The sequence below is a fragment of the Balaenoptera physalus genome, assembly GCF_965194825.1.
Source record: "Balaenoptera physalus genome assembly, chromosome: 6".
In the NCBI taxonomy this organism is placed as follows: Eukaryota; Metazoa; Chordata; class Mammalia; order Artiodactyla; family Balaenopteridae; genus Balaenoptera; species Balaenoptera physalus.
In genome coordinates, this window is record NC_138885.1 from 54,420,009 (window position 1) to 54,446,150 (window position 26,142).

Genomic DNA, 26,142 nt, shown 5'->3' on the forward strand with positions numbered 1-26,142 from the left:
CCATGGTTATAATATTGAATAAGTTTTAGAATATGTTGTCTAAATATAGCATGGGCAAATGATATATTAATGGAGCACGTATTAAGCAGACGTTACAGTCTGATTAATACATGGTACTGTATTAGCTGCTAGGATGAGTACAAATAAAATATAGTCCCTACGAGTGAAAGGATTATGGTGATGTGTTTTTCCTTTGTGCTCTTCTGTTTTCTAAATTCAATATACATTGCTTCTGTGATCAGAAAAGAAACTAAACATTGTATATTCTGTGGAAAATAAACTATATGATAGGAATAGAAGAAAATGGAAAAGATTTATACTAAATGTTAACTATGTTTATAACTAGGAGCTAGGATTTGAGGTGATTTAATTTTCTTCATTATCATTTTTTACATTCCCCAATTTTACATAATGAACCTGTATTAATTTTTAATTGAGGGGGAGAACTCAGCAAGTGTGATTAGAAATTAAAAAATCAAGAAAGAGTCCTTAATTACCTCTCAGACTTTTGTTTTCTAGTGTAATTTGTTCTGTATATACAAGCTCTTAATGATCACTTATATCATATATGATATTCCATTTTTCATCAATTGATTCCCGCAAATACAGTTGCCCCTTGGTATCCACAGGTGATTGGTTCCAGGACCCCCCTCATACCAAAATCCACAGATGCTCAAGTCCCTTATATAAAATGATGTAGTATTTGCATGTAACCTAAACATGTCCTCCTGTATACTTTATTTTTAGATTACTTATTATACCTAAAACAGTGTAAATACTATGTAAATAGTTGCCAACATGAGGCAAATCCAAGTTTTGCCTTTTGGAACTTTCCAGAATTTTTTTCAAATATTTTCGATCTGAAGTTGATTGAATCTGTGGATGTGAAACGTGTGGATATGGAGGGCTGACTGTATCCACAACCTCATGGCTTAGTACTTTTCCATGGCTCCCTGAACCACGTAAATGTTTCTAACCTCTTGCTGGGTTAGGAACTTGATTCAAAACCCAGTTTGTTTATGTCAGTATTTTCCGTAAAAATACTTTAGCTTAGACAGTAAGATATTGTGTGTGTCAAGCTTAAGATCTAGGGGCTAGCAAGCTGCCCGGCTGAAATTCTCTCTTCAGGGAGGGTCAGCAGGGTATTAGAAAGGTTATGCTCCAGAGGCAGCTACCACAAGGGAGTCTGTGGTCCAAAAGCCGTACCTGAGACTTTGGTTGTTAGCGGAGTAAATGTCAGAAATAGGTTAATATCAGCAAACTTAGAAGCTTGTTAATCAGCATGATCTTAGAAATGGGCACTCACTGGTAAAACTGAAGATATGAGGAATAGCTAAAAATACTTAGGGACACTCTCACTCTTCATGAAAGGGTATTAGAATCTGGTGAGGCTGGTATCCTGTACCACTGGAAATGGATCTGGGGTCTGATCTCTCTCTTTTTTAAAAATTTATTAAATTTATTTACTTTTGGCTGCGTTGGGTCTTCGTTGCTGCACGCGGGCTTTCTCTAGTTGTGGCGAGCGGGGGCTACTCTTCGTGGCGGCACGCGAGCTTCTCACTGCGGTGGCTTCTCTTGTTGTGGAGCACGGGCTCTAGAGCGCAGGCTCAGTAGTTGTAGCACACAGGCTTAGTTGCTCCGCGGCATGTGGGATCTTCCTGCACCAGGGCTCAAGCCCATGTCCCATGCATTGGCAGGCGGATTCTTAACCACTGCACAACCAGGGAAGCCCTGGGGCCTGATCTTTTAATGGTCCCATGTCCAGTCATTGGGTCAGGTGACTGGGACTGCCTTATGCCAACAAAAGTGGGAACAGAAGAATCCTGCCTCTGGAACACTGTCATATTTACCTCAAATGAGCCTTCCATGCAAGATGGTCACTGGAACCTAAAAGGACAGATTACCAGGATGTTGTAAGCTTACAAGACAGGTTATATAACATGTTTTGTGCCTGCTTCAATGACTGTTTAATAAATGTATGTCTGGAAAGATTCGGTCTGAATATTGCATTCATTATACTCTACTCTCAAGGTTGTGGGCAGTAGCTAAGAAACACTCACCTCAAAAGAAATTTAAGAGTTTTTATATTCAAATTAGCTTAGTTAGTGTGCAATGAAATTTTGTATATTAATTTCTAATGCTAGAAAATGAAGTCTAAAATACTAGAAATTATACAATAGATGCTTAATAAATGATTATTTATGGAACACATGTATTATATTTTTCATCAGATTCCAAGCACACTGTAGTGAGACTTTACTTGCTTTAATGAAGAAAATACAATAGTTAGCATATTAATGCAAATCTGGAAAATGTGGAAAAATGTTCAAACATTTAAACACGCATTCAAAATCTTATCTTCCAGAGGTAACAACAATGATCTTTTCTGACGTATTTTTGCAGTCTACTTTTTGATGTAAATAGTATATTTTTTACTCTTTTATAATTTGCCTTTCTTCCCACTTAATATATTATAAATATTTGCATGTTGTAATGTTCTTTTTTTTTAAATCTTAATGAACAGGGGATAAATTCCAAACAAAGATCAACAAAAGTGATGATACTAGGCATCTTCACTTTTTTTTCTGACTTTCATGGAAATGCATTTAATGTTTAATCATTAAGTATCATATGGCTATTGGTTGAACTACACTTCTATTTTTAATTTAATAAGAAATTATGTGTTAATTATATTAATTAAATATGCTAAGTATATATTTATATATAAAACCAGGAATGAATAGTGAATTTTACCAGATGCATTTTCAGCACCTATTAAGATGATCACATATTTGAATAGATATATAGAGTTCCTAATACTGGCCCAACCTTGTACTCTTGGAAGAAATCCTACACGATCAAGGCATGTTATTTTGAGGTACTATAACACACTCGGTTAAGAAAGTGGGCTCTAACAGGTTCATATATTGGATCCTTTATTTACTAACTATATAACCTTGGGCAAGTTGTTTTACTTCTTTGTGTCTCCATCTCCCCATTTAGATAAAATGGGCATAGTAACCTACCTCATAGGCCGTTGTAAGGATTAGTTAGTAGAAAATACTTAGGACATTATCTGGCACTCAATAAGCAGTATATCTGTGTTTGTTATTGTATCCCTTGTTAGTATTTACTTTTTCAAGTCTAGATATGAGGTTGGTCTATAATTCTTTGTGCTATCTTTGACAGGTTGTGATATCAGAATTAGACTATTTGTGAAATAAACTGAATGCTTGCACCAGTTTCTATGTAATGGAATACAATCTCTTGGTTGTACTATTGAAATATGTGGTAATGATCTCTTTTTTAAAATATGAAGGAGTTCACATATAGAACCATATATGTAGTTCCTATCTTTTTCTTGGAAGAAATTCTTTGTTAACTTTTTCCATTTTTTCCATGGCTATTGGATTACTGGGTTTCCACTTATTAAATCAACTATATACTAATTTATATTTCCCTAGATATTGTTCACTTTAATAATTTCATTATAATAACATAGAATTATGCATAGGATTCTTACCAATTAAAAAAATTCTCCATTGAAAGGATTTTATAATCTCTTACTTAGGTTTCATTTTAAGTATCTGTTTTTTTGGTTTGTTTTCATGATTTAGTCATCAGTAGATTTTTTTTCTTCTGTTTTGTAGTTTTATTTCTATAGATAAAACTCTAGGATTTGTCAGTTCTACTGCTTTTCTAGTTTCTAATTCATTCATTTCACTTTTATCTTTATTAGGTTCTTTCTTATGGTTTCCTTTTATTTATGTTGATAAATATTTTAACTTTTAGGTGAATGCTTATTTTCATTATTTTTGTTTAATAATTAAAGCCCTTAAAGCTATTAATGTACCTCCAGCTATAGCTTTGGTTATATCCCATGAATTTCAGAATGAGTGTTTTTATTATCATCTATACAGTTTTGATTTACTTGCCAAAAGAGTTCTTAAAAACACTGAATGTTTATTTTGTAAATAAGAGTCACAGATGTAGAAAATAAACTTATGGTTACTGGGGGGAAAGGGTGGGGGAAGGAATAAATTGGGAACTGGGATTGATACATACACACTACTATATATAAAATGGATAACTAATCAGGATATACTGTATAGCACAGGGAACTCTACTCAATACACTGTAATGACCTATTTGGGAAAAGAATCTACAACAGAGTGGATATATGTATATGTATAACTGATTCACTTCGTTGTACACCTGAAACTAACACAACATTGTAAATCAACTATATTCCAATAAAAATTTTTTTAAAAACACTGAATTTTTAAGTGAAGGGGATTTGATTTCACTTCTAATGTAACTTGTATAATTTTACCACTTTGAAATGTTAGGGTTTTTTTTTTTTTTAGCCTAATAAGTGCATTATTTTAAGTGATCCAGGCAAAGAGCTTGAAGAGGAAGTATATACAGACTTTTTAATCTATAAATAAAGAGGATATTATTAAATCAACCTTAATTATACTATTCATATGTTCTATGTTATTTCTATTTTGCCTGTCTCGTTCGTCGATAAATGAGATGAGCGTTAGAGTCTCTCATTACTATTTTTTATTGAAAAATTTTAGTAATATAATTAATATTTTTGCTTTATACATTTTGATACCTTTTAAGTGTGTAAAGGTTCTTGACTATTATAATTTCACTGTAGATTGTACCTTTAATCAATAATAAGATCTCATTTTCCCATTTAATGTCTTTTTACTTCAATTGTATTTTATCTAATATTAATACTACAACTCTAGCTTTTTCATTCACATTTACACAATATAATTTTGCCCATTATTTTAATTTTCCCATTCTAATTTTTGTGTTAAGTTTGTGATTATTAACTCAATGCTACTTGGGTGAATAAGGCCCATACCGCAAATTATAAAGAAATAAAATAACATAAGCAAGTGAAGTGGCCAAGGAGTAATAAACTGGAGACCACAACAAATTGGAGAGTGATGCCGCATTTTGGTGGGCCACTGGCTATTCAGCACTAATTATTGCTGCAATATGAAAATGTTGCCGGTTGTTTTAATTTTAAAAGGAGTGTCAAAAATATGGATTTTATCAAAATGTTTTGATTCTGAAACACTTTGTGGTCCCTTCCTTCCAGGAAAAGAACATAATACTCCTTGGGCTGGAAAGGTACTAATTGGCAAGATTTGTTTTAGGTATCTTTCAACAGCATAGAGTTGGGTTTCATTACTGAACACATTTGCAAACTTGGACTTAAACATAACTGATAATGGATACATTTGGTCTTCTGCCATCTTCTTTATGCTGGACTTCATGCTTTGTTATTTTATTCCTTTATAATTTTCTGTATAGGCCTTTTTTTTTCACCCATTACATATTCAGTAGATGAACATACTCTTTACAGTTTTAAAAAAATACAAAATCTGTGTTTCTAAATATGATTTCCAGGTAAAATGAAAAATTTATTATACTTTCAGTTTTCACAACCATTTTATCTCTTTACATCTCAGTTTTTATTTATAAACAGAGTTATAACCTCTGGTATTAACCAGAGTTAACACCTGGGTTTATTAAAACATTCTTGTTTCCCTTTCAGAATTTAGGATAATTACATTCTAAATTTAGGATAATTTAGGGTAATTTTATAATTACATATATTGCATTATTTAGACTGGGGCTATGTTTTTATGTTATGTATTCTACCTTCTAATTCTTTAACAACAAAATACCTGTTCATGTGTTTTGATTTTTATTCATCTCTCAACTGGAATATGTCTTTGAAATTTTTTTCAAGTAGGGAGCATTATCAATTACTATCTTCACAAATGAAAAACCACACCACTGGGAACTAAGATCAACACATTGCCCACATTTTTCAGTTCAAAACTCTTTAGATGTCAGTTTTTAAAATGCCTTCTTATATTTAATGGCCTAGAGAAGAAGGCTAGCTGGATTTTGTGTTTTGGTACCTGTTTTATTTTTGCTTTTTTTCTTTGAAGTCTTTGTTTTTTTGAGTCAAAATGATCAGGAAAGTATTCACTAGGATATGTCCAGGTGGTGATTTCTTTTCCATAAGTTTGCCTGATATACCCTGAATCCTTGATTTACAAATTTTGGTCTTCTTTTCGATTCAAAAAGTGAGGGGAGGGACTTCCCTCATGGTCCAGTGGCTAAGAATCCGCCTTCCAATGCAGGGGACGCAGGTTTGATCCCTGGTCTGGGAAATAAGATCCCACATGCCGCGGAGCAACTAAGCCCTTGCGCCGCAACTACTGAGCCCCCACACTCTGGAGCCCGCGAGCCACAACTACAGAGCCTGTGTGCCGCAACTACTGAGCCCACGCTCTCTGGAGCCCGCACACCACAACTAGAGAGCTTGTGCGCCGCAACTACTGAGCCCATGCTCTCTGGAGCCTGCGCACCACAACTACAGAGCCTGTGCACCACAACTACAGAGCCCACACTCTCTGGAGCCTGTGCACCACAACTAGAGAGAAGCCTGTGCACTGCAACGAAGAGCCCATGCGCTGCAATGAAAGATCTCGCATGCTGCAACTAAGACCCGACACAGCCAAAAATAAATAAATAATTAAATTAAAAAGTTCATTCTCTTAAAAAAGAAAACAAAAAAGTGAGGGGAAAAATAAATTGTGAAGTAGAAGCCCCTCATACCTATGATTGTCCCCAAAGCTTCAGAAAAAATTCCCTCTATGGCAGCAACACTTGGCCCATATTTCTCCACATTATCTTTAAGGACATCAAGAAAACCGTTCAGGAATCCTCCTTCTACATAACATCAAAATCACAGTGGCTTATTGACTCCATCTTTGTAACACCTCTGATCACTTCCTTATTGTTCCATCTTACTGCCCTTCTTCAATGTAGTTTTCTACCAGCTGGGCTGTAATAGCCTTATAATTAATTGTTCTGCATCTACCTACCATGTCTGTCTGTCTGTCTGTTTTTCTCTCTCTCTCTCTACACACACACACACACACACACACACACACACACACACACACACATACACACTTCGTTTTTGTTTGTTTTTTGCCTATTGACTTAATATTAAACTCCTTCCCTGGCGAGAAAGGGTGTTCTAATTTTATACCCAAATTCCATTTTCTAGCTAAGTTCTATGGCTCATTTCTCTTTCACCATATCTGTATATTCTAGTCTCAGTTCCTTTGCTTATGTTCTGCTTTCCCTGGCTTTTTCTCCCATCTTAACTTTCAAATATTACCTTACTTCCTAAGAATCATCCTTCTTCATAACATTTTCCCCAATTATACCTCCCAGAAACACTTCCTCCCTCCTCTAAATTCCCATGGCCTCTCCTTACTCATGTTCTAGATTTTTCCACCATACTTTTCGTATCCCCACTGCTGGACATTATTACACTACACAAAGGGTGGGGACCCTGTCTCCTTCATCTCTGAATCCCTCATAGCGTCTTGCACATAAAAATGTTTGATGTTGAATGACTGTTAAAGTACTGAATAACCCTTTTAGATAATAAAACATGTCAATTCTGAATAGCTAGAGGACATCAAATTTAACATAGAAGATCTCATTCTAAAAGTATTACCTGAACTGGTCTGTTAGAAAGTGAAGAAATTTCTTTACTTCATCCATATGACTGAAGCTAGGAAGGTGCCCTCCAAGTGCTTGGCAGAATCTCTCAGCTTCTTCCCAGTTCCTCTTTCTTACAATTCTTTCTATATGAAATAGCTTAACAAAATATAATGTTAATTTTTTTTCTGGTATAATCATAAAGTATTCATAATTTCAAAGTTGATTACAGTCAAATGTGTGGGCCCCTGAAATGGACTCTCAGAAGTGTAATAAAGACAGAGGTAAAGGCCCATATACTGTGACACAGACAGGTCCTGCTGAAAGTGTCAACTAGAGGCCAGACTGACACGGACCCTAAAATAAAATTTTTGACTTGTAAGAAGTGACAGAACTCTTCATTTGACAACACAAATTAAAGGGATATGAGAATCATAAGCAAAGTATTAGCATGGCATGCAGCTCATCCAATTTCCCAGAACAAAAGAACTCTAGGAAAGAGCCAGTTCTGGCTCTGGCCCTGCTCTTTTGGGTAGCACGTGAGTTTATATGGGAATGAGTCATCTGACACCAGAGGTTCAATGATACCCTGACAAGGGCTCTGTGCTGCCAAACACTTCAGTAGGTGATGTATGTGTCTGGGGAGGAGCACAGTTTGTACAAAGACATGGACTAGGAGAGCAGACAGATAGCTTCATTGAGGGATTGAATGAGAACATTACTTTACCTTATAACAAGAAAGACCTGAGGGGAAACTATGCCAGCCTTCAGGACAGGGGTCTTCAGGCTTGGGGGCTGCTTCTTCAGGCTCAGGGGCCTCACTTATTTTCTTGCAAATTGAAAGTGCTCTGAAGCTTCTGCAGTCTTTCACCTCCCACTTTCCAAGAGACTTTCCCGTAGCCATAGCCACACACCCTCCTGGAGAAGCTGGGGTTGAACGGAAAAGTTTAATTAAAAATAACATTAAAGGGACTTCCCTGGTGGTCCAGTGGTTAAGAATCCGCCTCTCAATGCAGGGAACGTGGGTTCGATCTCTGGTCAGGGAACTAAGATCCCACATGCTGCGGGGCAACTAACCCCGCGTACCACAACTACTGAGCACGTGAGCCACAACTAGGGAGAAGCCTGCATGTCACAGCTAGAGAGAAGCCAGCGCACCACAACAATGATCCCGCATGCCACAACGAAGATCCCAGGTGCTGCAACTAAGACCCGACGCAGCCAAAAAATAAAATGAATAAATACATATTTTTTTAAAACATTAAAAAATTAAAGCCCCAACATTTTCTAGTGCCTACACACTTTGATTCAAAGTGGGGAGAGAGAATAGGAAAGAAAATGGAGGAAATAAATGTGTTGTTCACAATAATAATGATGACAGTAATACAGAGAAGTGTTTACTACTTGCCAGGTGCTATTCTAAGAGGATTAAATGAATTGATCGTCACATAGAGTAGATTCTATTGTCACACTGAGGTACAGTGAGGATTAGTGATTTGTCCAAGGTCACATGTGAGTAAGTTGCTGATCCAGAATTGGAATCTAGGTGGTGTGTGTGTAGAGCTGTACCCTAAACCACTATGATGCTCAGAACAGTCTAAACCGTTCATATTCACCTAACAGCTTTCAACAGTTTTTAAGCAACTTAGTAAACCTCAAAACAACACTCTCAGATTCAGATCCAAAGGAGGAGCTGGTACAATAAAGGTAAAAGGAGGTGTGTGGTAATATACATTTGTTTACTATTTATTTTATGGCAGCCAGAATTTTATTTACTCACTACAACATTAAAAGATAGTTTGTATTGTCAGATCCATTTCCAGATGAAGAATTAGTGACTTGCCCACAATCATAGTTAGTGACTGGTGGAGTCAGAACTTGAACCCAGATTTGTCTGGCAAAATGCCATGCTCCCTTTCCCATTACATCACACTGCTTAAAATGTGCAGAGGACAAGAAGAAAATACACTGCAAAGTAATAAGGACAACTTCCATTCCGTCACACAGAGAAGCCATGTGGTCTCATGTCTCATTATACAAGGTCAGCAAGAGGAACAAGGGACTGGGAAAAATAATGCTGTGCTACCCTGGATGGGTGTGCTGTTTTCTCTGATTCTACCCCCTATCTATGGCTTGCCCAGTGCAAACCAAACTGGCTGAATCTGGGAGTAATAATGGTAAAGAGGACTTAAAAGGCAGTCTTTCTGGCTACAGACTGAGACAATAGCTTTTATAGCTACTTCCTAAGCACCCCTGCCCCCAACCACTGAGGCTTATCCATGAAGAATGTGACACTGACTCTAAAATGTCTGAGTGTCTATAAAAGAAATCACGTATTTTGTATTTTAGAACATTCTAATTTGAGGTGAAATTTAACCAGGATTAGCATCTGCATCCTCCATCTTCTACAAGTAAAAAGATGACCTTGTTATTATCAATACCACTCATACTTATATTGATGATCATGTATTACAAATTTTGTGGGCATTCTCTATTTCAAATATTGTGTTGAACTACACATTCACATGTTCCAATTTCTATGATATAAAAATGGTCTTCATGATTCCATTATACAAACATAAGAAAATATAAATAATTCAAAGAAGAAAAGTCGAATGCTGTCTCATAAAAAGCCAAAGGCCTCTAAAAAGCACTGAATTAGGAATCAGATCTGGATTTTAGCCATTCAATAACCAGGTAACCTTTGACAAGTAAGTCACCTTTCTAAGCCTCTGTTTTCTCAACTCTAAAATCAGAAGGGCCTTCTGAGGCCTTTTCTGGCTCAAGTGTTCTGATTCTATGGCTAACTATGGTCAATGCTTTAGGCTAAAGAAGGATAAACTACCTTTCAGAATAAATAATACCTACAATACATTGCCTCCTTAATTCTCACCCATTGAGAATAACAGAAATAAACACATTCAGTTTTGGAGAAAGAAGTTAAGAAGCAGAGAGGTGAAAATGTAAAGTGCTCCACAATGAAGCGTCTAGGTTCTGTTTGAGACGACATGGAAGAGATAACAAACTCACACTGACGCTTCTAGCTCTGTGCCATTAGACGGTGGTTTCTGAGAACTGAGTTTCCTAGCTTTTATTGGGTAATTGCCGTGGATTTCATAGGGAAGACATAGTCGCTGCTTCTATTTATGGTTCCATAGATAGCCTCTAGTCCTGAAGACCATCATCCTCTTCATATTTCAAAGGTAAGTGAAGAACACATTTGGGAGGAACGCTGCCTCTCACAGGTCACTGGATTCTACTGCTTTCAAGGCTAAGGCACTCACCTGGCTCAAGAAAATTCCAGTTGGAAAAGGTTACAGCCCGCTTTATTCCACCAGCGCTTCCCCAACTATACTCTCCACTTGCATCTGTATCTCTCAGGCCAGTCCAGAAGTATTTTTCTGGAGACTTAGTATACTTTTTAATCATATCATTCAGGTATTCTTGCTCAAATCTACAAAATGAGAGTCAAATTAGTAGGTGTTTTTTACAGTGACTGAAATACTATATAAATTGAAGACGCACTTTTTTTTAGGAAGATTATTTAGCAAAGGAACCCAGAGTTAAAAGTTCACACCTGCTAGTAACAGTCAGATTGCAGTTGGTTCCAAAGGGGACCTCATCCTTGTAAATCTTGTAACAGGCTTCTCCATGTCTCTTCCAGCCCTAAATCAGAGGAAAAATATCACACTGTCTTCTGCACTTGATAACAAGCAAGTTTCTGTTACATAAGTAACATCTTACAACTAAGGGAAATTAAGGACATGGGCAGGGAATTTAAACACATGATGAGAGTGGGATACGACTGCATAGAAAACCTCCATAAGCCTGTGAGCCTGTGTCAGACAGAAGGAATGTCTTAACTTTCTTTACCCCTAATGCCTAGCTCATCATAAGAGTATAACAGTTGTTAGTTCAATAATTTTTGAATAAGAATAATGCAAGTAAGAGAAGTAAAAAATCAGCATTGAGGATATAATCATATACATTTTTATAGAAATTCATGAATAGATAATTATTTTTCCTATAACTCTTTTTTCTTCTGTAAGAGTGCCGATATCTATGATTCACCACCTTCTGGCTTGCTCTAATGTATAAATGAACAGAACCTAGTAATTTCTTCTATTTTCCAAGTCTAAAGTATGTAAGTCTCAACTACCATATCTAACCAAGAAGGTATAATATCGCTTAGAAAAGTTTCCACAGGGGTTTTACATACCTCACCTGGAAGACACATCTTATCAGATCTTGTATCATTCAATTTTTCTCCCTTTTTCTTACATACATATTTAAGTTTCTCTTCACATGATTGGACCTTCCACTGACCTAGCTTTTAAAAAACAGAAAATAATTTTTCCCACAAGAGAAATGATTTGCCACATATTTAGAATTGAACTCTTATCTTAAATCAAGATAGTTTCTTCCCACAACTATCAGGGAGGGAGAGGGGGAGGAGGGGAAGGAGGAAAGGGAGGGGGAGAAAATGAATATAAATGAATGATTAAATCTGAAAACATACTCCTAGAAAATGCTACCCAACAAACCTGGAAGCCTGTTACTTCAGCATCACCTCAAGGTCACAGTGGGGATGAGTTTCATTTTCTTATAAGTGTGACAATAAAACCACCAAAGGACACTATACAGAAGTTGAAGAGAGAAGAACCCAGCCCACAGAGTTGCCAGAGTTGTAGTCTTCTTCCATATGACACAGCCAAAGTTTGTCCACAGGTTAAAAAACTTTGGGGCAACAGTAGCCAGGACATGGAAGCAACCTAAGTGTCCATCGACAGATGAAAGGATAAAGAAGATGTGGCACATATATACAATGGAATATTACTCAGCCAGTAAAAGAAATGAAATTGAGTTATTTGTAGTGAGGTGGGTGGACCTAGAGACTGTCATACAGAGTGAAGTAAGTCAGAAAGAGAAAAACAAATACTGTATGCTAACACATATATATGGAATCTAAAAAAAAAAATGGCTGTGAAGAACCTAGAGGCAGGACAGGAATAAAGATGCAGACGTAGAGAATGGACTTGAGGACACAGGGAGAGGGAGGGGTAAGCTGGGACAAAGTGAGAGAGTGGCATGGAGTTATATGTACTACCAAATGTAAAATAGATAGCTAGTGGGAAGCAGCCGCATAGCACAGGGAGATCAGCTCGGTGCTTTGTGACCACCTAAAGGGGTGGGATAGGGAGGGTGGGAGGGAGACAGAAGAGGGAGGAGATATGGGGATATATGTATATGTATAGCTGATTCACTTTGTTATAAAGCAGAAACTAACACACCATTGCAAAGCAATTATACTCCAATAAAGATGTTAAAAAAAAACACAAAAAAACCCACTTTGGGGCAGGTCACCTAATCTCCCTGTCTGAGTTTCCTCATATGTAAGATGATGATGGTGATTAGAATAGTGACTCTCTAAGAATTTTAGAATCAAAAGTTTCTGCCAACTCTACTTCAGTCTAGACGTCAAAGTTCTATCTTTCAAATATGCTACTTAACACTTATTTTGCTTAAGTCACTCTGCTTTCTTTGAATTAAATTTTAGTAAGTCAATTGTGATACGGGTCAGTTTTGAACGTTGGAAGCTGTCTAGATAAGCCATCAGTTCACTCTGGCCTATGGGACCTCATTTCTATCTTTGATACTCTTTTAAAGATATCCTGTGTATCCTTTTAAATAGAGTATTAAATGTGACACCTTTCTAAATTCAGCTTTACACCTTTCTAAAAACGTCTTTACTATTGAAACACTTCTAAATAGTCCTACCATTTATTGCTTCCACTTAAGTCTCTCTAGAAGTCTGAGTGACACAATTGGCCTCCCAAACGATTAGGAGTCCACAGGAAAGTGCTACAAACAAAAATATAGAGACATATATGTCCTTTCGGCTCAATAGTTTATTTTGGACTCTTCTGAAAGTCCAAAGCATGCTTTATTGAGCATGCTTACTGAAGCATGCTCAATAAACATTTATGCATTCTATTGGAGTAAGATATTCTCTGAACAAAGTCAGACCTAATTTTTTAACAAAACTAGTTTTTCAGTTCTCAAAGTTGAATTACTTTGATCTGAACATGAGAAGATGGGATTTTCCAGGTTAAATTGTGGCTACCTGTGGCTACCTGCTACCTGCTAAATATCACACTGGTGGTACTGAGAGAAAGCAGAAGCAATCTGGCACAAGAATCTGAGCTCTAAAGGGATTCTCTTGATCTGTTTCACACCAGAGAAGATACTCTCAGACAGGAATCGGATTGCTTCTTTAGTAATTGCTTTATTTACCTTTTTTCAGCAGCTACTGGGAAGACAGTCTACAGTGCTATTACCTTTTATTTTCTTTCCCAGCTTAAACACAAATATCCCAACCAAAGTCATCTTACTATTATTATTAGATTTTTCAGGTATAACAATAAGGATATAAATAAACTTGAGGAGGTTTCCTACCTTTCCTAAATAGGAAACACAGTTGGGAGTGTTATTGTAGGGAACATATGGCTCATTCTCGTCCCAATAAGTCAGAGTAACTTCAGTACCATCTGACCACTGAAATAGAGTTGGTGTATTTATGTTCCTAAGGCCTGTCCATATTTCTTCTTTGGCATCTAAAAGAAAAATGTTTTATTTGCTTGGTTACTCAATTACATACTTCAATATGTACAGTGCTACTGATTTTTACATTCTGATATGGGGTGTTACGAGCCTTGAAGGTATTTTTTTTCTTTTAAAATTTTAATTCAGAAAATGGTATTCTTAATTAACCTGTAAAAGTATTGATAAGTTAGGCAGGCCCGATGATGAGGGCTTTTCAGGTCACTTATGCAGGTAGGGTACACAGGTGGAACAGCTGTACTATGACCTGTAGGCTCGATGTTCCTGATAACTGGTTTAGATAAACCTTGCTTTATGAGAAATAATGAAACTCTACAAATACAGTCATAGATATTCCAGTTAGAATAAGGATATTGTCCATCACCGCCATGGAATGACTATACTGCCTTCTCAGGTAAAACAACTGGCACCATGCTGGCACAGAACAGGTATCTAGTACTTGCTATTACTATGGGTGAATCCTAGGAGGAGGTCTTAATACTGGCTATCTGGTGTTTTGTTCTTCATTTTTCAGCTTTCAAATAATTATAAAAGTGAAATAATCATCACTTAAGTGTTGGGAGTAATTTAAATAGCATTTAGCTTATGAGAAGAAGGAAATTATTCAATCAATGGTTGTACTGTCAGGTCGGTAGCTGCTAGCTACATGCGGCTATTTAAAACTGTAAATCAATTAAAATGAAATGAAAGTAAAAATTCAGTTCTCCAGTCGCCCTAGCTACATTTCAAGGGCTCAAAAGCCACAAGTGGCTGTTGGCTACTGAATTGGACAGCACAGATTATAGAATGGTTCCATCACTGCAGAAAATTCTATTAGACAATGCTGAGGTATAGGATCAAACTATAAGCTTTTCATTCTTGCTAAGAATCTGAAAACAGGGATACATTAAAATGTTTTAAACCTCTCAAAGAGGATACCTTAAAAACTTACCCCCATTATGGAGTTTTGTGACAACCAGCTCCACATCTGCTAAAGAATGAATGCTGATGAGGTCACTGCTGAAGGTTTTGCATTTCATATGTGCCTTATCCCAGGAATCACTTTCATTTACCAGCAGATAGCAAAATCCATTATTTGGCAGCCAGTCTGCTGAATCACAGCGGGTATCTGAGTATGTCCAAACACCTGGAGGAAAAGAAGCTATTTATATTCCAGTAAAGACACATCTATTTTGAATCAATATTTAAATTCTTGAATATTGAATTGCAAATTCTTCTTTCTTGAATCATAAGGCTTCTGGAAAACTGGAGAATGTTATGTCAGATGGTACAGTGACATAAATTTTTGTGGTGCCTAATGTATACATTACATCATAAGAGTGACTGCAGGGATTCAGATAATAATGTGACTTTAAAGTGATACAAATGTGCTACATGGCTGGCCGCGGACTATTTAAAGAGGGCTTGCCCTTAGTCCTAGCAGACAGAAGAAAAGTGTGGGGTAAGCCAGGTGTTGACAAATCTCTTCCTGGGTATGGGATTCGTGAGGTTCCCCTCCAGTCTCTGACTTTGAGAGATTATGAAGTTGAGCCTCCTTTTCATGTATGGTCAGCTTAGCAAGGGAATGTGCATTAATGCTCACTGTTGAACAGAGAACAGGCAGAGATTTAAGGAACATAATAAGACATTTATTCACTTCACACCCAAGAAATGGCATCACTGGAGGGAAAGGGCAAAGGGCATCTCTGGACCTCTTCTTTCCTCCCCTCTGCTAGTCCTACGGTCCATGGAATGAGGGACTCTTTGTATTGACTACAATAAAACTCACTCAAGTGATGGTGAGTTTTGGAGAGAAAAAGAGCAAGGTATAAACCATACAAAATACTTCTACCTACCCCTCTTAACAGAACTAGAAAACAGTTTCGCTTTTCAGGCTTCATGGATTCGGACCATTTGGAATGTTTGTTATAAGAAAACACAGCATCTTAAAAATGTGGACAGTTTGATTTTTACTAAACGATACAATTCAGGTTCAGCTTCTCACACTTGTAAAATCACTCAATTAGCTTTAAGGTTCTGAAATAGCACTTATTATTATGATTATACTTTATAATTATAATAAAAGAACAGAGGGAAAAACACCCATAATTGAACTTGAAATAATTATGTTCATATTCTAGTCTTTGTCTCTATGAATACATATTTTTACAAGATTAAAATGATAGGTAGGCATATGATTGTTCTGCTTTTTGTATTTTCCTGCTGGCACCGTTATTTTAATAAATGCATACTGTTCAATCATGTGGAAGCATCTTGATTTACTTAATAATTGCTACTACAGGGTATTTATTTGATCTATCATTAGTCATCCTGGTTTATTTTCATTTGTGCTGTCTTTTCTGCTATGCCTTTTATTGTATGGACTAAATTTGGTTTGAATCAACTTGGAAGATAAATGTTCATTTTCCCCTATTATTTTTTAAACTTAAAAAATAGCTTTATGCTCCTATTTGGATGATAAGAAATTTTATACTTTATTCTCTTCCCCCAACATTCCTTAAAGCAAGACATTTTAAAATCTCCCTTTCTCCTCCCAGTTTTAAGTATTAGTTTTTCTTATTCAGTGAGGATTTAATCAAATACCAGGTATACGGTGGGCGCTGTGAAAGACAGCAGGGCATTTCTCTTCTCCATTCTTTCAAAGACTTTTCTTTCAAACTTTTAAACTTTTCTGCACCTCAGAAGTTTCAGCTGTCCTGTGTCTCTCTTACCCCCAAACTCCCTGGAAAAAACCCCCCTCTGTGTACATATTTTGTCCATCTGCACCCCTCCTTTCTACCTGATTTATCAACACAAAGAATCAGTCTGGCAAAGAAGGAGAGAGAGGTGGGCAAAGAAGGGGTGGGCATTGTGGGGAAGGGGGTGTGGGAACATTCCCGTGTCCATCATTTTTTACTTCCCATGGAGGCAGGTAATATGTAAGACCTGGCCATAAAACAGTGGCCCTCAAACTTGAGTGTGTATCACAATCACCTGGAAGGCTTTTTAAAACACAGATTGCTGGTTCCCACCCTCAGAGTTCCTGATTCAGTAAATCTGGGGTAGGTCCTGAAATTTGCATTTCTTACAGGTACAGGTGAAGCTGATGCTCTTGGCCTGGGGAACCACTGCTCTAGAGAAAGAAGAGCCACCTGTGAACAGAAATATATTTCCTATCTAGAATATCTCTGCCTTCTCATGGGCATATACCAAACCAAAGCTTTACTCATGTGTAGTTGATAATATCTAACCACAGGTTCAAAACCAAATACTCCCCTGCATTGGCAGTATCAGGTGAAGGAAAGGGGAAAACAGGCATCTGAAATGGATTTACTTGACTTCACAAAACTGTAATTGTGGGACCTCTTTGTCGGAGGAAGTGAGAAAGGTACCTGTCAACTCCACTGTGTTATTTAACAGTTTCTTGCAGACGTAGGGCAGTTGAGCCTCACAGGAAAAACTCTGCCACAGACCCGAGTCGGCATCCATTCTTGCACAGCTTGATCTGTCAATTATAGGTGCCCTCGGCACATCTTAAACAGTAGGATTTTCAAAGAGTTAAAAGAAGAAGGTTGGGGGCAAGGGTGGTGGCTAGAAAAAATAACTTGTATTCCTAATTTTCTGCTTTTATGGGGACTCATAAAATAGTTAAAACTTTCAACTAAATTGAAATGTATAAGCTGCAATGGACAATCATGGGCTTACCTATGTCTTTTAAAATACAGGATATGGCGGGGGGCGGGGGGTGGGGGCAGGAATACGCTGATCTGTTGTAGTTGATTTAAAAAACAAAACCAAAAACCAAACCTCTGCCCCTAACCAACTTGCATGTCGTATCTTGTGGTCAGTAGCACTTAATTTGCTACCCTACACAATAAAAATACTGATTTATGATTCTGCCATGCCTTTGAGGCTTTAAGATTAAATTCTCTTTAAAGATTTTATCTACTGAGATAATGGAAAATTTATTTACTACTTATAAAATTCCATTAACTAAAATGCCCCATGTATTGGTATTTTATTGTGCTTAACTTGTTTTTCTTATATGTATGCAGAATACTTTGGTACTGAAGTTAGTCATTCTACATTTGTCAGAAGCTTATGGTTTTATTTTTTAAAAAGGTATCTAAACCTTCTTTCCAGGGGGAAAAAAGGTATATTGGCTAGTTAGCGAGTTAGGGTTTGTTTTATTTAGTATAAAATTTTCTTTAAGGTCTTTTTTTGTGCATTAAAATATAACCATTATGTTGTCAGTACTTGGGTGCTGCAGTGGAAGACACCAAGAGTTTGAGAATGAGGAACTATTTCCATATCAGAGTTAAGCTGCAGATGAAACACAACATGGGTCAGTCATGGGCACGTCAAGTCCTCTCAGGGACACAGAATGGTTCCTGGGCCACGGAGTGGGGCTCATTCTGCTCCTATCTAAAAATGAAGGGTCACTCTAAAGATTAGGGACAAATGCTCAGTTGCCCATGCTGGGGGTCAACTTGCCTATAATGGCATCACAAGGGTGTAAGAAAAAATATTCTTCTGAGAGGTAACCATAATAAGAGTTGTCAAAGTTTGAAATTTGTACAAGCTCTCAGGGGATGGGAAGCTCTTATTTTTTTGAAGCTTGTGCTCTGTGCATAGTAAGTGGAAGAGGGAGCGATTACCTGGGTCCCAGTTGAGAAAGTTTAATGGCTTGTGGTCTGACCATTCCCAGCCTCTAGCAGAGTACAGCTGATTTAAACCAATCCAGAAAATTCTCGGAATGCCTTCTTTTTCTGTAAGAATTACACATTTTTAAAAAGTGACAAAATTACCTGTTATTATCTAAGTCAGACTTAAGTTTATACTAATAGCAAAAATATCTGAAGGCCTTGATTATGAGGCAGGAACCCTGTAGGAGGCTGTCTGTCCAACAAAGGCAGATGATGCTGAGAGGCAACAAAACCTCAGTCTATTGAGAAACCCAAAGGCTGCTAAGTTAATTCAATGCTGCTTTCCCATTAGCTTGTCCAATTCCCTTTCTTCTAGTAAGAACAGAATTTTCTCAGAGTAGCTGTTTCACTATTTAAAAAAAAAAAATTTTTTTTTTTATTAATAGCTACTTTTATTTATTTATTTATTTATTTAATTTATTTGTTTATTTGTTTCACTATTTTTAACCCTCTTGTACTGATATAGAAAAAGTAGTTTCCATTACACATCTAAATTTTGAAGGTCTGATTATATTCCAGACTGACAGTTTAAATTCGTTAAGCACATATCATTTGCCAGGTACTAAGGACATAAAAACCAAAACGATAAAGTCCTGCCCTCATGACGATTTCAATCTAGTAGGACACAGATATGGATCCCCAAATGGTGAAGTGTAACCAGTACTGTTTCAGAGATATGTACTGAGCTAGGCAAGGGATATACAACTCTAGAGTCCAGAGGAGACATTAAGGCTGGACATACAGAATGGGACACACACACACACAAACATTTGTGTTACAATTGAGATGCATCATTCAAATTTAGTATTTGACAACTAGATGACATTAGCATAAAAGAAAAAGAGAAGCAGAAATAATTTAAATAGAGAAGCTAAGTGCTGATATGCCACTCAATGTGCACATGCTCACAAGCAATGGATGCGATCAGGCTTGTTGTATGGGTCCATGTGTACTAAACAAAGAATGTGCGAACAATTGTAAGGATTTTCACACCACTGTCAAGGAAGTCGACACCATTATTCAAGAACCTGGTAAGACTTTATCGACACCACAAAGAACTTGAAGATATGAAGGGCCAGGTAGAAGAGATAAAGCAACTAATGAAATGGTCTACAGAAGACAAGGATGATGTTGACAAACAGGAAGAGCTAACAGGTTGGAATCTCTATAAATTTGTTGAAATATTCCCAGCAAGAAAACACACGATAACAGTTTCTCAATTCCTCCCAGAGAATTCTGTATGATGTATTATAGTATTATATATATAATTCATATATCTCTCTATATAAATATAAAATACAATTCTATATTACATAATTTATATATATATTATATTATATAAATAATTCTTAAAGTATGGATTTTGTTCCATCATATATATCAGATATATCTGTGTGTGATTTGCATGCAGAAAACCATATCCATACTTTAAGGGCTCTTGGAGGGTATTTTGACTATATGTAATTTTTGCCTTACTTTCACACTTTAGAACCCAAATGCCTAAAACAAGTAACTTCACTGGCACTGACACCTGGGAGTGGAGGAGAATCCCTGGGTAAAGCAGAAATAGCACCAGCAAAGGCAAAAGCGGCCAAGAGCAGTAACCCGGACACCAACATCCAAGGGATGCACAGGAGTCTGGGAAGAGGGTGGGAGGACAGAGGCCCAATTATCACTGCAGTGAGGAATAAATGTGAGGTTAAAAGTGAATTGTAAGGATACACTGTGCTTTCCAGGAGCTTCACTGTGAAAGATAGAGGCAGGGCTTCAGGGTCTAGGGAAAAAATTTTTAATGGTAGAAGTTTAAACAAGTTTATAGCCTACTGGGGAAGAGTTAATAGAGTGAGTGTCGATAAAAGTATAAGAGATAGAAGAAACAGTTGATGTGGATACAAAGAGCTTGGGGGAAGTAGTTAACCTTGAACGAGCTGGAGAAATAACAGTATAGATAGAGATAAATTTGTAAGTGTGAGGGTGACAAACTAAGGGTTCACCTCACTTTTCTCAAGGAGATAGATGATAAGGATACTCTCTCTACTAAGGAAGGAGAAGGTGGATGTTCGGGTAGCTGGCTTGAGGAGAATGCTGAAGGGAACTCTGGATTTATCCTTTTATTTCACCTTGTTAGCAGAAGCAAAGGCTGCCAGCACTGGTATAGCAAGACCTTGAGGAATTACTCTAATGTAAATCTTTCTTCATTAGTAAATGTGATTGATTTTCCAGCATTCCTAAAGAAGTCCTGGGAACTATGACATATTTATGGTACTCCAGACTCAACCATACCCTGACATTCAGAATTCCTTTCATTCATTCATCTCTAACCAGGGATACTATAGAGGACCAATCCTTTCCATCTATCCCAAGTTCAATGTCCTCTTTTCCATGAAGACTTTCCAGATATCCCCCAGCAGGAAGTCTGAATAATCCTACTGCTTCCTATGAATAATCCTATTGTTCACCTGCACACGACAAGTACACATTTACAATGGAACAAAATAATGTTTGGAGGGTGTCAGGCTCTTGTTTACTTCATCACAGTGTTCCATTTGTGATCTGTATTGATGATGACTTATTCTTCACTAGAATCATAAGATTTTAAAATTGTGACTGTGTTGGTAAATACAAATGCTCTTTATGTGTCTTGTGCCAGACGGGTGTGATAAATTTTAAAGGCCCTGGTTGGGCAAATGCAAAGGGCAGGGATTTCTTATATGGCCTGGACAATTTGGAGCTGGATTTTTTCCTTCATAGAGTCCAGGCAAGGAATGCTATGATGCATTCCTCCAAATGCATCATTAGATTGTTTGGCAGGGCGTTGACCAATTTGAGACTCTATCAATGCCCATTTTTGCCATCAAGAATCAGATGATTGCTAGCATAAGTTCCTATATCTAATCAAATGGGCGAGTCCAATGAGCTAGATATTCTTGACTGTCCCCAACACCCCTATTCAGACATGACCCTATATTTCTATTCCTCTTCCCACAATGAGAAACTGCAGGGCCTGATAATGGTCATGCATCTGGGATGAACATCAGAAAGGCCACAGCCAGCAGGGGCTCTGACCTAGGAGTGTTCTAGCCTTGGGTCACTATCAAAGTAGTTCAAAGTGAGCAGCCCCTCAGGCCAGAGATAAATTAGAAAGAACTGAAATGTGTTGTTCCTGCTCTGGGGACTCTCAGTCCTCCTTTGAGCTCTGGGGTTGAATCTGTGGTTACAGGTCCCTGGAAGGCCAGAGCCGTAGGAAATTTGACTCTCAAACAAAATCCAGTGAGGCTGAGGAAACCAAATCCCCCACCATAGGTCCCTGTATTAGTAAAACAAAATCAAAACCAACTAATTAGGTGCAGGGCAGGCACAAAAGAGAAAGAAAGTTCTTTTAGACTGCATGGGATTTATCTTCAAGAGAGCTGATTCTGTTTTATTTCTGTCAGCAAATTCCCTAGTCCCACCTAACTACTAGCTACGAAACCCTGAGGTCCTTTGGGGATAACATTCTCCACTATCCTCTGCGTATGTACAACTCTTATTTCCCTGACTAGATCAAGCACTTTGATCACAAAATCTCTGATTCACTTTTGTGGGCCTCACTGTTCCTAGCCCACTGTTTAACATGGTAGTTTTCAGGGAAGGGACACAATATTAACAGAGACTTCAAGAAATGTTCCAGATGTTAAAGTACAGCTTTCTTAGGTCTTAGGAAACCAGCAATCATAATTAGGCATATTGATATCCCTAAAGAGCACTCACAGTGAAAGAGAAGCTTGGATCATTAGAAAGGGCTGTACCTCTAAAATTAGTGATATGCAAAAAATGAGGGGAGTGTCTGGCCAGGGATAGGGGACAACTGGGTCCTTTAACACATTATCTCACTTTCATGTGTTATTAAAGAAAACTGATGCATAAAGGAACCCTGCAACATTTATTCCTCCAAATGCATCATTAGATTGTTTGGTATGGTGTTGACAGTCACACTTTGACACCTTTTTCCTTCATTGAAGCTATCAGTTTTCAAATGTCAGTATTTTGGGAGACTTAAATTTATTGGCCCTTTCTACTCTCAACAATATTTTTTGTAAGGTTTCAGCGGGGTCTGGAATAGAATTCCATTGCCAAACACTAGCCCATTATGCTTCTGTGACAGATTTCTATTCAAGAGGTCTGATTATTTAAGTCCTGAACAACACAGGAAAAGGTTAAAACTATAAGAAAGAGGTCTGAATAAAGCTTAAGCCAGAAAGCATGACAAAAGACCAGCGGACTTTTTTTTGAGGTTACACTGGTTTATAACATTACAGAAGTTTCATGTGCGCAACATTATATTTCAACTTCTGTATACACTACAGCGTGCTCACCACCAAATTTTAGTTTCTATCCATCACTATACAGTTGACTCCTTTTACCCATTCCACCCACTTCTCTCCCTGCTTCCCCTCTGATAACCATTGCTCTGTTCTCAGTATCTATGTGTTTGTTTTTGTTTGGGTTGGGTTGTTCATTTATTTATTTAAATATTTCACATGAGTGGAACCGTACGGTATTTGTCTTTATCCGTCTGACTAATTTCACTTAACACAATACTCTCAAGTTCTCCCCATGATGTTTTTCACAGGAATAGAACAAAATTTTATATAAACAAGATTTACCTGGAGCCACAAAAGACCCCAAATAACCAAAGCAATCCTGAGAAAGAAGAACAAAGCTGGAGGTAGCCACTCTCTGATTTCAAATTTTACCACAAAGCTATAGTAATTAAAACAGTATAGTATTGGTCGGAAAAACAGACATACAGATCAAAAGAACAGAATTGAGAGCCCAGAAATAAAGCCAGGAATATATGGACAACTGATTTATAACAAAGGGGCAAAGAACATACAATGGAGGAAGGATAGTCTCTTCAATAAATGGTATTGGGAAAACTGGACAGACATGTACAAAAGAATGAAACTAGACCACTATCTTGTTCCATACAAAAAAATCAACTCAAAATGGATTGAAGACTTGAATGTAAGATCTGAAACCATAAAACTCCTAAAAGAAAACATAGGCAGTATGTTCTTTGACACCAGTGTTAGCAATGTTTCTGGATATGTTTCCTTAGGCAAGAGAAACAAAAGCAAAAGTAAATAAACGGGCCTATATAAAACTGAACGCTTCTGCACAGCAAAGGAAACCATCAACAAAACAAAAAGACAACCTACCAAATGGGAGAAAATATTTGCATGTCATTTATCCTATAAGCGGTTAATATTAAAAATATACAAAGAACTCATACATTTCAACAACAAAAAACAAACAACCCAATTGAAAAATGGGGGAACGATCTGAATTGACATTTTTCCAAAGACGACATACAGATGGCCAACACACATATGAAAAGATGTTCGACATCACTAGTTATTAGGGAAATGCAAATCAAAACCACAATGAGACTTCACCTCCTGCCTGTTAGAATGGCTGTTGTCAAAAGGGCAAGAAATAAAAAATGCTGGAGAGGATGTGGAGAAATGGGAATCCTCTTACACTGTTGGTGGGAATGTAAAAGTCCAGTAGACTTTTAATGATGAAAACAAAGAAAGAAAGATATGTAAGAGGAGTAAGTACTATAGTAAAAAAGCAAGGGCTCTGGAGTTATACATGTTGATATTCAAATCCCAGTTCTGGTACTTCATAGCTCTGGGATGTTGGGTATATTATTTCTAAACATCAATTCCTAATCTGTAAGTGGGTATAAAAATACTTGTCTTATGGTATTGTAATGATGATTAAATTATAGTTGACCCCTGAACAATATGGGTTTGAACTATGCAGGTCCACTTATATGCCAATTTTTTCCACTAAATACATACTACAGAACTACACAATCTATGGTTGGTTGAATCTACGGATGTGGAATTACACTCATTTATTCAAGTGTGAAGATTTTTTACTGAGGCGATCTACTCTGACTCAGCCATCTTCTCCACCTTCCTCAAGTTCTCTACCGTTCAATGTTCAAAGAGTGTAATGCTTATCTTTTTTCAAATCCTTTCACCTAGGCTTCAGGTAGCAGTTTAATCTTGCTACCTCACCTCGTTTTCTGAATATTAACCTCTCTTGGTCTCTATCATGAGATGCATTTTCAATGGACAGAATAGGATTATATTCAGTATTTTTTACTTGTGGGCTTTGGTGTTGAAGTTTAAATCCCAAGAAAAGATAAGTATATGCAGAAAACAACATACCTAGATATGAAAACAGAAGGCAGACAGCACCTTTACAATCGCAGCAATTTGCTCTACCACACGCAACTTAAACCTACCTTTAAGATAAGTTAACTCAGCGGCACTGTTGATGCTCAGTAAGTCAGCTCCTTGATTCTGACATGAAACATAAGCTTTTTTCCAAGAAAGAGTTGCCTGAGTATTAAACTGGTAGCAACTTCCCATCTCCTCTTTCTTTTCCCAATTATCTTCACAGCCATTTTCTATTGATAAAAAGATACGTTAGTGATCATAAAGTAAGGGCACAATGTTGTCTATTACTTAGAATGCCTACAAATACTGCCATTCAATTTGCATACTCTTAGGATATGCTAAAATGGAGGCTGTCATTGTTCTACTAGACAACATTTTGATTCTTTGGTTACACAAAAAAACTGAAGTCATAGTACAGGAAATGACTTAGGCTGGCTAAAGCTTCCACTCTCCTATCTTCTATTCTCCCTTTATCCCCATCAATTACAATGCCATGTTTTAGCCCATGCCTACCCTCTGCCTAAAAGTAGGAGTCTTCAACCGTGCTCAACCCCTGAGCTCACTTAAAGATGGTGGCAGACTGCAGAGGGGTTTGCCCATGGCCTGCAGTGAAACCACTGGATGTGCATGTGTGTGTGTTTAGACATGCTGCTTAAGTGCCCAAGATTTAAAGCCTAGTGATACCTTATTTGGGAAACTCAGTCCATTTTCTCCTTAATATTTTAATAGATGATTTAATATATGACAAATATTATATAACTAACATTATATATGCATTGTATATCTATATGTACATATATGTGTGCATATATGTGTTTATAAACATACATATACACATGTGAACATCATTTTCTTTAAAAAATATCTAAAAAGCATGTATAATTTCAGATGAAGAACCTTCAAGCTCTTTCTGGGACAAGATTTGTAGGTCTTGATACAACTAGTTCAAAAATATACTCACAGCCTCCTATGTGCTCCCAACAAGAGGAAAAAACCAACATAACTTATGTCAAGTGTATCCCAGGTATCACTTGGGGTTTTTCCAA

At 37.2% G+C, this 26,142-nt stretch overlaps 1 protein-coding gene across 2 annotated transcripts in view; it reads right to left on the reverse strand.

Annotated features, from left to right (window-relative positions):
- Positions 1 to 26,142, reverse strand: part of LOC309662312 (CD302 antigen) — a 131,578-nt gene that overhangs the window by 91,774 nt on the left and 13,662 nt on the right. For both annotated transcript variants that reach the window (XM_082464902.1, XM_082464898.1), the window contains exons 4-13: positions 25,162 to 25,326; positions 18,813 to 18,923; positions 17,547 to 17,687; positions 15,107 to 15,301; positions 14,011 to 14,168; positions 11,774 to 11,884; positions 11,132 to 11,220; positions 10,839 to 11,008; positions 8,282 to 8,481; positions 7,571 to 7,713 (exon numbers count right to left, since the gene is read on the reverse strand). In XM_082464902.1, coding sequence (XP_082321028.1) covers positions 7,571 to 7,713; positions 8,282 to 8,481; positions 10,839 to 11,008; positions 11,132 to 11,220; positions 11,774 to 11,884; positions 14,011 to 14,168; positions 15,107 to 15,301; positions 17,547 to 17,687; positions 18,813 to 18,923; positions 25,162 to 25,326 — 1,483 coding nt within the window. The remainder of the gene's footprint in view (positions 1 to 7,570; positions 7,714 to 8,281; positions 8,482 to 10,838; positions 11,009 to 11,131; positions 11,221 to 11,773; positions 11,885 to 14,010; positions 14,169 to 15,106; positions 15,302 to 17,546; positions 17,688 to 18,812; positions 18,924 to 25,161; positions 25,327 to 26,142) is intronic.